The sequence below is a fragment of the Cydia splendana genome, chromosome 15 (assembly GCF_910591565.1).
Source record: "Cydia splendana chromosome 15, ilCydSple1.2, whole genome shotgun sequence".
Taxonomy (NCBI): Eukaryota; Metazoa; Arthropoda; class Insecta; order Lepidoptera; family Tortricidae; genus Cydia; species Cydia splendana.
This window is the reverse complement of record NC_085974.1, coordinates 9,278,591-9,292,154: the sequence shown is the minus strand read 5'-3', so window position 1 is coordinate 9,292,154 and position 13,564 is coordinate 9,278,591. Positions and strand designations below refer to the sequence as shown.

The 13,564-nt window shown below is 39.7% G+C and overlaps 1 protein-coding gene across 1 annotated transcript; it reads left to right on the top strand.

Moving 5' to 3' along the window:
- The first annotated feature begins 8,616 nt into the window (after positions 1–8,616).
- On the top strand, positions 8,617–12,871 carry LOC134797358 (uncharacterized protein K02A2.6-like). Its single transcript, XM_063769580.1, has one exon. It carries the CDS (start codon positions 8,864–8,866, stop codon positions 12,869–12,871), a length of 4,008 nt encoding a protein of 1,335 aa, XP_063625650.1. The 5' UTR covers positions 8,617–8,863.
- The last annotated feature ends 693 nt before the right edge of the window (positions 12,872–13,564 follow it).

Sequence of the window (13,564 nt, the reverse complement as noted above, 5' to 3'; positions counted from 1 at the left end):
GGGTTGGCATTGCTTTGCAGTTATCCATTCCGAATTTATGGAGTATTTTTTCTGTGTATTTACTCTGGTTTAGCGTGATATTACCTTCTTTGGTTTTGTTAATCTCCAGCCCCAGAAAGTAAGACGCCGGTTTAGTAGTTATTTTAAATCTATTTCTTAACTCTTCAATAAATTTTCTTCCAGATGTTTCATTGGCTGAAGCCACTAAACCGTCATCTACGTAAAGTGCAATCAAAACTTTATCACGCATGTACAGGCAGGGATCTTTCTTGCTCTGGGTAAAACCTGAGTTTATGAGGTATTCCGATATGCAAGCGTTCCAGCATAGTGGAGCCTGTTTTAGTCCGTACAAGCTTCTTTTAAGTTTGCAGACTTTATTTGTACCATCAGTGAATCCTTCTGGTTGCTTCATAAATATGTCTTCTTTGACATCACCATTCAGGAATGCAGTTGATACATCAAACTGTTGAAGAACCAGGTTTTCTTGAGCTGCCATCCCTAAAACAGCTCTTATGGTACTGAGGCGAGCGACTGGACTAAAGGTCTTTTGGTAATCTATGCCTGGTTTCTGCAAAAAACCTTTTACTACCAGCCTAGCCTTGTAACGTTCAATAGTGCTGTCTGGATTGTTTTTAATTTTGTAGACCCATTTGCACGAAAGTGGTTTGCGATTTTTGGGCGGATCGACGAGTTCCCAAGTTCGCATTTCATCCAGCGATTGCATTTCACTTTGCATGGCCTCTAACCATTTCGCTTTATCTTTGCTGATCATAGCATCTTTAAATGTTTGAGGTTCTGTTTCGTTATCGATATTCATAGCTGCCAAAACATAATCCTCTAATACTCTTGGTGTTTCTATGCGCGATCTATCACGAAGATTTTATGTCCTTCGTGCTTCTACTTCCTCTGGTGCATGGACTGATGCATCGACATCCACAACAAGTTCTGGTTCTGCCTCATGATAGTCATGATTTACTACAATATCATCTGCCTCGTTGTCAAATCCATTTACATTTGCTCCGTTCTCTTCGATCTCAACGGTATCGTAAAATGGTTCATTTTCATTCAGGTCATCAGGATTTTCTATAGTATCACTATGGACATCATTTTCGAAGTCATAGAATAACTCGTGTTTGTTTTGTCCATGTAAAGGTGAGAGGTTAGGAGAATCTTGTCCATTTTCGTAGAACATTTTGTTCAGAATACAAACATCTTTGGATATCATTGTTCTCTTCTTTGACGGAACATAGATTCTGAACGCTTTAGAAACTTCAGAATAGCCTGCGAACATTCCAGGTAATGCCTTAGAAGAAAATTTGCTGTCACGTTTCCCTTTCTTAAGGACAAAAGCTTTAGCACCAAAGATATATAGATGGTGTACGCAGGGTTTCCTTCCTACCCATCTTTCAAATGGTGTTTGGTTATCGATACTTTGATTTATGCTCCGGTTAGACAAATAATTTGCTGTATATACTGCCTCTGCCCATAGACACATGGGCGCTTTAGATTCCAACATCATGCATCTTGCTTTTTCGATTAGAGTTCTATTTTTTCTTTCAGCAATTCCATTCTGGTGAGCAGTATATGGAGCGGATAACCTTCTTGCTATACCGTGTTTCTTCAAAAATGAGTCGAATTTTTGGTTCCGGTATTCAGTACCATTATCGCTCTGTAGGCATTTTATTTTGTTTTCTGTGTAGTTCTCGACTTCTGCTTTATAATCTTCAAATTTCTGCAGCACTTCGCTTTTATTTTTAATGAAATATACTCGGCAATATCTACTATAGTCATCGATGAAGGTTACAATGTATTTATTGCCGTTCAGCGAAGGTTGTTTGAATGGACCGCAAACGTCACTATGGACGATTTCAAGACGTTGAGTCGTACGTGACATTTTTTTATCACTTGGCTTGCTGGGAGTTCTGGTAAGTTTTCCTTGTACGCATATTTCACATTCACCCAAAGAGCTATTGCTGTCAAAATGTAATCCAACCAGGCTTTCATTCTTTAAAGCTAGCTTCAGGTCTTTTTCATTCATGTGTCCCATTTTGCAGTGCCATTTCATGATATCTGTAGACTCATCTTGTTTTCGATCATTATTATTATCATCAGATTCTGCAGCATTGTTGGCTCTGGCAACATCATTGTTTTTAGTTTTCAAATAGTACAGGCCATCATCGTCTCTGATTGCCATCATTTGTACTCTTCCCTTGTGATCTTTAATTATCGCTTTCGTCTTTGTAAATAAGACAGTTAATCCCTTATCAGTCATTTTTCCAACAGATAGGAGGTTAGCGCACAGGCTTGGTACATATAGTGCATCAGTTAAGGCAATTTTTCCTTCCTTAATTTCAATCAAAGCAGGCCCAGATCCTTTTATCTCTGCAGTTTGGTCTTTTGACGCCAATCGTAATGTTTTTGAAGTATTTTTAATATTGGTAAAGGGCTTGTCCGAATATGTCATGTGTGATGTGCATCCACTGTCTAGAATCCAACTTGTTTTTGTTTTTTCATTAATTAAGTAGCAACTGTAGAGGTTCGTTTCGCTTTTGTTAGATTTGCAGGAACTGTTCTTAGGTTTTTTATTTTTCTTGCTAGTATTATTTTTATTTTTCGACCAGCATTTTGACGTATCGTGGCCTTTCTTTTTACAGATTTTGCAAAATGCGTAGAATGCTTCTTCAGTGCTGTTGGAATTACTAGTACTGGGGACATCACGTCGACGAGCTTCACTCTCTTCAATTATTTTAATTTTTAGCTTTTCAGGAGTAGGCAATGAGTCTTGAGACTCTATAGCAGTTCTGAAGTTTTCGTAATTGGAAGAAAGGCTGTACAGCATCATAATTGAAAGTAAGTCACTGTTGATGTCAATATCCATATCTTTTAGTTTATCAACTGTGTTCATTATTTTCTTTAGGTGTTCTCGTACGTCATCACCTTCTTCAAGTTTCGCTAGTATTAATTGTTTTAGGAGAGTAGCCTTCCTGGCGGGACCCTTACTCGCATATATGGATTCGAGGATGGTCCAGACATCTTTTGCAAATTTGCAGTTTTTGACTTGTCTAAGCTCCGACGGTGCTATTAATAGCATCAATTCTGACTTCGCCAGTTCATCTGCGTCGAGTTCGGCTTGTGTAGCGTCTGGTTTAAGAGTTTCCGATACATGCTTCCATAATTTATTTTTAATTAAGTACGCCTTGGCGTGTATGCGCCATGTATCATAATTTTCTTTGTCTAGAGCTTCTAAGCCCACTTTAATACGTATAGTTGACATACCCTTTTTCGTATTTCCGTTTTTCGTGGAGATTTTACATTTCCCGTTTTTGCTCTGCTACCATATGAAGTTTGTTTCACTGCGGTGCAGGAGACTTCTTCATGTATATGGAAATACTGTTTAATACGTAAATTAAAAGCTTGTTTAATTCATAACAATACTTTACTATATCGAGTCAACTGACAAAAGACATGTAAACACCATTGCTAAGCAACTACCAATAAATCATCAAACCAAACAAGTAGGTATGTAAAGATTCTAAAGGAGGTCAACATATCATCTTCACAAGATTTTTAGAACTAATACTTAATTAACTATGTAGAAACACAAAAGCAGTCTCGCCTGTTTCGAATAGCGAACTCAAAGTGTATTCAGTTTAACTTACTCGATGATACAATGGCATTTAACATGTAGGTAAAGCCTGGCCAGGAATATATGATCATGCGCCATGTTGCGGAATTTAATTGGAACTAATTTCTTACACTGGCAATAATTTTAATGATAGGTTGTCACTGTTGTCAGTGTCATTGTGGCGGTTTACTTGAATAATACTTAAGTGTTGAATATTAAATAATAACTGACAAAAAATGGCTAAAACTATAGATAATCACGAGCGAAACATTGTAAATAATGTAAATAATAAACTGCTGGAAAAGAACCGTTCGGGAAATTAAACTATTTCGCTACGAAACATTTCCAAATTAACATCAGAGCTGACAGGTAAACAAATCAAAATGACATTATAGTCTGGTTATTACGACTTGGTTATTGTAGTGTTATGTTATACAAGCGAGGAAATGCTTAAGTACAATAACAAAGATGTGTTTGAAAAATATTTACTATGGACAAATATATACATATCATACATTTTCATTTTTAGTTTTAATCTTGTGTCGATAGATGCCCAAGTAACACACAAGCAGGATAATAGAGTAAAATTATCATCTTATTCAAATTATGGTTGCATAAATTTTGTGTATAAGCGTTGGAAATTACTAAATTCGGAATAAAGAAATATGTGGACCTAGTGGGGCCTATATACCAATTAATGCTGAATAAATTTTGCATAGTATCGGTTTTGCATATTAAAACTGAATATTACTTATTTCTTACACAGTTAGTCGGACATTATTCAGCTTAAAGCATTTGTGGTTACTAAAATCTGCATAATAGCGGCATTAGCAGCAATTAGCTGTATATATTCTGTGTTGTGAGATATTAAGCAGACAATATTAAGAAAAATGTGATAGTGGCTACTAAATGCTGAAAAGAAGCGTCGGTGGAGACTTTCAACTGTATAAAAGCGGTTGCAGTTTCTGTTTTAATGCTAGTTTTTGAATAAAGGTGGACGCTATTACTGGAAGCTGTAATGAAATCCAAATCTTATTTGTTATTCAGTAGCTGCATATATGGGCTAATTATGGCTTTTATAGACATAACGTCTGAATAATAAATACTAAAACAACACTTATACTTGAGTTATAGCGATTTTAGTACACATGTTCTATCTTTTCTTGCTAAAAGCTGCAAAATGAACGCAATGACAAACGCTATTCAAACTACTGCTTAGTATCAACAAGTGCGCGGTGGAGAGGGTTCCGTAGCTTTATACACGTTCAACGGTGCTACTTGAGCCTGATTGCCTTGAGCTTGAGCTTGTTTTTATTTTATTTTGAACGCATCTTGCGTATTTATTATTTAATCCAATCATTATTAAAAAAATCGAGGTTTAGTTTTCTAAACAATTCTTTTCGATTGGTTATTTTACGTAAACAATTACTAGCTTCCATCGTAAATACTGTTAACGGACCATTTGCATACCGTACTGCAACGAGATAAGGTTTACCAATGGCCATTTAAGGTTGTTGCTAGTTGGCAAACAAGGTGTCGAATGCTAGTTATTGATATTGTTGCATTAAAAACTTGTAGACTGGACTGGGTATGTGAAAAATAAAATAATCACCCCCATTAAAATATAGCGAAATCGGTTCTCCTGTCGATTTTGAACGGACTGTTTTTAGGTTTCAAGTGGGTCTACTCATACCCATCCCACACTATACTCGTACTCATACCTAAACAATACTGCCCATACCAAACTATACTTGTACTCCTACCCGTGATACCCGCTACTAATATACCGCTACTAATATATAGGTGCGAAGGTACCTATACCATATTCATATTCATACCATATTCGTAACCATACTATATACATCTTCGTACTCACGTCGTACATCTTTGCGTGTACCTTTACCTACTACATATTTGTCGGAACTGATAACGGAAAAAATAACTGTGTAATCTGCCGTGCCCCCAGATTTATCATATAACTTAAATATTATATCGCGTTTATACTGTTAGTAGGAAGTAGGATTGAATATTGCCCGTGTTACATACCTATAATGTTTCTCATCAAACTAGTGAGGATCTATGTGGTTTTTACCATTTGTGTATAGAACCCTAATAGGCTTTAAGATTGAGAAAACAATTACTATTATACTGATGTTATTCAAAACTTGTTGTTCTAAAACCATTATTATCTAACATGTAGCTTAGTAACGCGAATAATGTGAATGCCTATTCAGAAATTTAGCACATAATAGCTGTGGCAGCAGCTTATATTCAGCACAGTCGGACGCCATTACGGTTGCTCATATTCTAACCTCTATAATTAAATAGGAATTTAAAATGAACTGAAAAACCCATTTATATTCATTTATAAAACTAGTTTTATCGTAGCATAACTTGTTAAAGTACATTTTCTATCACTAAAACATCTAAACACCGCAAAAAAATTACAAATTTAAAAGTGGAGTACTAAATTATCTATATTTACTTTCTAAACAGTGCATTATTTACGCGGCGCTTTAAAATTTTAAATAAAATGTATATATATATTTACATTAAAGTCGCATGCGCAATGAAATTGATGTTATGTAAACATCAAATCACTATATGGGTAATGTCCTCCTTATTTTGTATTCACTTCAGAAACTACACTTTGACACGAGTTCACAAATTAAAATGGAAGACAAATCATACACAAATAGCTGAATATATTTTCTGTAACAATGCACTTTTGAACCAAAGGCTGCATAACGTGTGACTAACTGAGTCATTCTATACACAGCATGGATAACTTTGGTTTAAAAGCGGTATATAAGCTTTTGACAGCCTCTATACAAGTGTTATTCAGCGATCCAATGTGTGGGCACACACTTATACAGCTATTACATTACTGTTATTCAGTTTTAAGCGGCGTGGGCATACCCACTTTGCGCCCGAACCTTCTGTATAACGTCTGTATTAGCGCTTATACAGAAGATATACAGCTACCTTATTCAGCATTCAGTACGGCATGCTCTATTATTCAAACAATATTCAGCTACTTTTGTGTTACTTGGGTGGCAATAAATTTACAGTGACTACAAAATTTACTATGACAATAACTCTCTATACACTCTATTCCCTTTGCTATGGGCTTTGGAGACGATCAATTTTGTTCATTGACAATGTAGCAGACCCTATGTAAGGTAATTTTGACCTATGTGTGACGCGTAAGAAAATACATGAATTTTATACGGTAAAAACCGAAAATAAAAAAATGTGAACACCGAATATTTGGATTCTGATTATGATTAGAGTGAATAAAAGTATGTAAGTCAAAATAACGAGTTGCCAATCCACATTGTTCAGACTAAACTGAACTGTTGCCATATAAATGAGAATAATAGCGCCCTCTTGACAATGATCATATATACCTGGTCAGGCTTTACATACTTAGTTACATACGTGTTAACCTAAAATAAAATAAATAAATAATGAAATCGGTGTTAAATAAAGCCAGTAGCCTCAGAAAATGCGAAAAAGAACGCAATTTCTCTCCGTCTTCTTTTTTCGAAAAGCTAAAGCCATTGCATACATTTCCCCTCCATAGGTCCCAGGGCGCACTTACCCGTGAATGTTATCCTGCCTGCTCTCAGTTGCAAGCCTTCACTTGGCCCTTTTAGTGGGACCTCTGGGAAAGCATTTACGTTTATATGAGCTCACGTTATAGCTCATGTCGCCTAAAAGTTTTGCTTGTTTCCTCACTGAAGTGAAATAAACTTAATTGGCCTGTAGCGTGTAATTATGTAGGTTATTTGTAGAAAAAGCTAACGGCATGAGCAAGGTAGAATATTAACACATTCACTGCCAAGAACACGTGTGTTCATTTTGTACTGGAAACGGGGCGCCCGGCATCAAAAGTGTTAACTTTTAGTCAATGTAATACGATATACTGCGCGGTTATATTCTTGTGTTAATAAGCCTCATGCTTGCATTTATCATGCCATGCAACTAAAATAATACCTAATAAGTATTAGTATTACATTATGAAGTCATAATGAACCCTTTATGGCCTAGTGAGCCTAGTCTATGTTTACCCTCCTTCACATATGCACTTACATGTCAAATATAACATAGTGCTTTATAGAATCACAGATTCGCTCGTGCATACATCGTCTTTTCTCATGCATAAAATCAAATATTGCTAGGCTAGACGCTGCTAAGGTATACTCTATCCCTTTTGATTGAATTGTAAAGTGAGCAAGTGAGCAACATTTCTTTTCTCTGTATTTTATATTAGATTAGGTTGACAGGTTGAGGTAAATGATTTCATGTTAAACACTAAAACAACGCAACCAAAAAATCTATTAATATTTGAGACCGGAAGTGTAATAAAACCCTGAATAGAACCATTCACAATCTACAGGTTTCGCTGGACTAATAAGCGTTATCATAACAAAAGCTGAATGATAAATGACCAAACCCTTATCCCACCAGGGCCTGCTTAGTTTATGACAGATATCCGATCTATTCAAAAAACATGTTTTGCTGAAAGGTCGGATGCTGGTCCCGCGATATTAGAAAACCGTAGGTTGGGATATTTAACGAGCTCGTCATTCGTAATTTGCAAACATATCGTTATCACAGTTTAAATGCGGTAGGGTACGCGAACGTTCGTCGTAAATGCAGTGCCAAAACGTCGTACGTTTTGAAAACGTAAACTTTAAGTTGTACATTAAAGAGTTGAAATAGCAATGCAATCTGTTCAACGGGGACACTTAGGACACGCTATATACAACCTTTTACCTTAGGACGGAAAATATGCCAAAAACTCGCCCTATTTAGAGATAACATTTAGGTTTACGAGTGACATTTAAGAGTAATCACTCTTAGACTAAACAGGGGCTTAACTACCAGTTACAGGCTTTTTCACGCTGCGTAAAGTTTATTTAAGCAATTTCGATGTAACGTCATTTGTGAACTGTGATATATGTACATGTATAGCACCGAAGGTATATACATAGACATGTATCACAGCTGATCGCTCGGTCAGTGAACTCGCGGGTAGGTTAAGATTTTTATAAAATATTTAATGTCATAATTGGTGGTAGTTTTAACTTGTCTCTCGAAATACATCTTCTAATACGAACGGACGCGCATTTGCCTTTTTATTAGTTATCCCAGTGTTCCCGGCTCCTATATATCTCATTTGGCGACGAATACGGACAATTAAGCGTGCGGCAGTGAAAGGACAGTATTATAATGTCGATTGGAAAGTTGCAACCGTTTGATCCTAGCGCGGACGATTGGGCGTTGTATGTGGATAGGTTAGAGCAATATTTCATTGTGAATAGCGTAACGGATGCATTGAAAGTGCCTACGTTAATTACAGTGATGGGCAGTGCAAGTTACGAGTTATTAGTGACATTGTGTACGCCGGACAAACCTTCAACAAAAAAATTTGAAGTGTTAAAAGAACTGATGACTAATCATTTACAGCCTAAAAGGAGCATAATGGCGGAACGTTACAAATTTCGTCAACGAATACAAAAAAAAGGCGAGTCGTTGGCGGTCTATGTCGCGGATTTAAAGAAGATGACTCAATATTGTGATTTTAAGACGGAACTGGAAAATAATCTACGGGATCAATTAGTGTGTGGCATAGCGGACGATACTATTAGGCAGAGGTTGTTCGTAGAAGATGCTTTGACATTCGCCAAGGCTTGGAAGCTGGCGGTTGCCATGGAGGCAGCAGAGAAAGACGCAGCGGCAGTCGATAGTAGGACGCGCGGCACTAGTAAAGAGGTTGTGGAAGTGCTATATGCATCGGCCAGCGGCAGCGGGGCCCGAAGGCAGGGCTCGTCGGGGACCTGGAGGTCTAACGGGGCAACCCAGGTAGCGGGGCGCAGCAAGGCGGCACCGCAGGCATGGGGCGGACGCGCACAGGCGAAGCAGGCGCCCGTGGCGGGAGCGGCATCGGCAGGAGCGCCGCGCGCTCGCGAGCAGGGCCAGTGTCGTGTTTGTGGCGGCAATCATGACGCGGCGACTTGCAAATTCCGCGTGTATTCTTGTCGCGTATGCATGCAACAAGGTCATTTAAAGAAGATGTGTCCCCGACTACAAACTGGAGCTAGAGTGCATGCGTTGGACGCAAACGAGGAGGATGAGGAGGAGTTGTTGAACGAGGTACAATTTAACGCTTTATCTGTAGGCAGTTTAAGTCGTTATAAGCCGTTTATGATGACATTGGACGTTAACGGAATAGGTTTAGAAATGGAAGTTGACTCCGGTAGTGCCATTTCATGTATAAGTCTTGAATGCTATCAAAAATTATTTAATAATCTACCTATTTTAACACCTAATCTATTAGTCAACTTTTACGCAGGAGGAAGTTTACGCCCGGTCGGTAGAATTACTCCAATAGTTAAATATAAAAACAAAGAGATGTCTTTAGATTTATTTGTTATAGATGGGGGCAAAAACCCATTGTTAGGAAGACAATGGCTGTACGAGTTGAAAATGGGCGTGGAGCCGTTTAGTTGTAACAAAATTGATACCAAATTGGAACTTACTATGGATTCATTGATTTCTAGGTATAAGGATGTATTCGCGGACGGGCTCGGGCGGTACACAGGCGGCACGGTGGCGCTGCGCGTGCGCTCGGGCGCCGCGCCGGTGTACATGCGAGCGAGGCCGCTGGCGTACGCACTGCGCGCGCCGGTGGAGCGCGCGCTGGACCAGCTGCAGCGGGACGGCATTATCACGCCGGTCGAGACGTCAGACTGGGCCACGCCGATAGTACCGGTAATTAAGCGTGATGGAGGTATTCGCATTTGTGGCGATTATAAATTAACACTAAACAGATGCTTAGAGGTTGACCGTTTTCCCTTGCCTAGAGTTGAGGACCTGCTTGTCAAATTACACGGGGGGGAAACGTTTTCAAAAATTGATTTGTCTCAAGCCTATGCACAATTCGAGTTGGACGGGGCATCTAAACCTTATACCGTAATCAACACGCATAAAGGCCTGTATATGTATAATAGGCTGATCTATGGGCTATCGTCGAGCCCGGGGATATTTCAAAGGAAACTAGAACAACTTTTCGCAGACTTACCGCGAGTAGGTGTTTTCCTTGATGACGTAATTATAACGGGAGTAGACAGGGAGGATCATTTGCGTACATTACATCAAGTGCTAGGACGCCTCGAGAAATTTGGGTTGAAAGTTAAGAAAGAAAAATGCTCTTTCTTCGCGGAATCGGTGACGTATTTAGGGTTTCGCATTAGTAAACAAGGGGTTCACACGTGTCCGGAAAAGATTAAAGTCATAAAGGACATGGCGATACCGGCCAATGTAACCGAGCTTCGCTCATTCATAGGAATGATTATGTACTATGGGAAATTTGTTAAAAATATAAGTATGACGTTAACACCATTATACAACTTATTAAGGAAGGGGGCTTCGTTTAGTTGGACCAAGGAATGTTCGGAAGCGTTTAATGCCGTCAAGCGTTGTTTGGTTTCCAGTTCGGTGTTAGCGCACTATGACCCTGAACTTCCGCTATGTCTAACTACAGATGCGAGTTCGAGCGGCGTGGGGGCGGTGATTTCGCACCAGATGCCAGATGGTACGGAAAGGCCTGTTGCATACGCGTCCAGAGTGCTCAATGCGGCGGAGGTAAATTATTCTCAGATTCAAAGAGAAGCCTTGGGAATTGTGTTTGGAATAAAAAAATTCCATCAGTACCTGTACGGTCGAAGGTTTTTGCTAAGAACCGATCATAAGCCGTTGGTTTCCATATTTGGAGATAAGGGAGGTATTCCGTCGATGGCCGCGAGCAGACTACAAAGATGGGCGGTAATTTTGTCTGGTTACCAGTATGACATAGAATACGTGCCTACAGACAAAAATGGAGCTGACGCATTGTCCAGGCTACCAGTGGGGAAGCAGGCAGCAGACAGGACTGAGGTGACATATGTACAATTCGTACAGGATTTCTTACCAATTACTAGTGATCAAGTCAGAGCCAATTTAAAAACAGATGATCTACTGAGAAAAGTGGTTATGTATTTACAGTCAGGGTGGCCAGCGAAGTGTGACGATCCAGAGCTGCAGTCGTATTGGGTAAGACGTCACGAACTGTACTCAGAAGCCGGGTGTGTCATGTGGGGCTACAGAATGGTGATACCCACGACATTAAGAAATGACGTTCTACGTGAGCTGCATATAGGCCACTTTGGAGTCGTCAAAATGAAAAGTCTTGCCCGGAGCTATGTTTGGTGGCCCGGCATTGATGCTGAAATCGAGAAAACGTGTATGGAATGCACCACATGCGCTCTGGAAGCACCGGCCCCAGCCAAATCTACACCACAAGCTTGGCCATATCTCGAAGAAGTTTGGAGTAGGTTGCATATGGATTTCCTAGGACCCCTAAACGGCATGACCTATTTAGTAGTCGTGGATTCATCGTCCAAATGGATTGAAGTAAAACAAATGACGAGAACAACGGCAGATGACGTCATCAGAGTTTTAAGGGAGATGTTTGCTCGTTTCGGGCTACCCAAGATGATGGTATCGGACAATGGCCCGCCGTTCACGAGTGGAGAACTGACTCAGTTCATGCAATTTAATGGCATAAAACAAACCTACTCTCCGGTGTATCATCCATCTTCAAACGGAGCAGCAGAAGGTGCAGTAAAGCTAGTTAAAAAAACCATTTTGAAGGCTTTACGGGATAGGCAAGACGTGGACGCCGCGCTCCAGTCATATTTACTAGCGTATAGGAATTCTATTCACAGCAGTACGGGCGAGTCGCCGGCGAGGTTGCTGCAGCGAAGAGGTCTGCGCACACGACTGGACCTGCTGCGCGCTGACGCCGGCGCCGCGGCGCACGAGTGTGCGCGCGCCGCGCAGCTCCGACAGCGCGAAAACGCGGGGGGCGTCTCGAGATCGTATAGTGTAGGTGATAATGTTTGGGCTAGGAATTTTAGCAAGGGGGAGAAATGGGTTAGCGGTACGATCACGGAACAATTAGGTTCACGTAATTATTTGGTGCAAAGGGAAGACGGTCAAATTATTAAAAGGCATATAGATCAGTTACGCAATAACTCACGCTTAGCTATAACAGCGTGCCCAGCGGCGGACTATGACGATAACCATGATAACTCGGAGCCGTGTGCGCCACCGGGGCCCGCTTCTGTGCCACCTGCCCCGATACCTAAACGTGTGCCCGTGCCCGTAGAAAGATATGGTAATCCCATATTATATTAAGTACTACTTGTTTGTAATTTTAGAATTAGTATAAAAAAATGTAAAGATTAATACTGGATTGTACTTTAGAAATAACTATATTTAAGGAAGTTCTGTTATTAATTTACTATGATATTGTGTAATAATTGTCGGATCTATAGTGGAGACGGCTTTTCCATGTCAGTCTTATTAGCATTTACATAAGGGTTCTTTTCACCTGGCCTGGAGGAGAAGTTTTCACGGGATCGTTACTTGCCATATTAGTACATGGCCGACGACCGTATACTATGTAGTCTTAGTTAAGTGGTAGGGTGTGATATATGTACATGTATAGCACCGAAGGTATATACATAGACATGTATCACAGCTGATCGCTCGGTCAGTGAACTCGCGGGTAGGTTAAGATTTTTATAAAATATTTAATGTCATAATTGGTGGTAGTTTTAACTTGTCTCTCGAAATACATCTTCTAATACGAACGGACGCGCATTTGCCTTTTTATTAGTTATCCCAGTGTTCCCGGCTCCTATATATCTCATTAAGCTTTTCTAATTAAGTATTTAGAGATTTTCCTTTTCGTATAGACGTCGTAAATCCTGTAACGTTAAGTGCCGTAGAAAATCTCGGACTTTGTCAGGCTTTTAGAATACTTGTACTTGTCGTGAAGCCTATTAGGGCTAAGCTATGGTTCTATAGAGTGGATTAAAGAGCTGT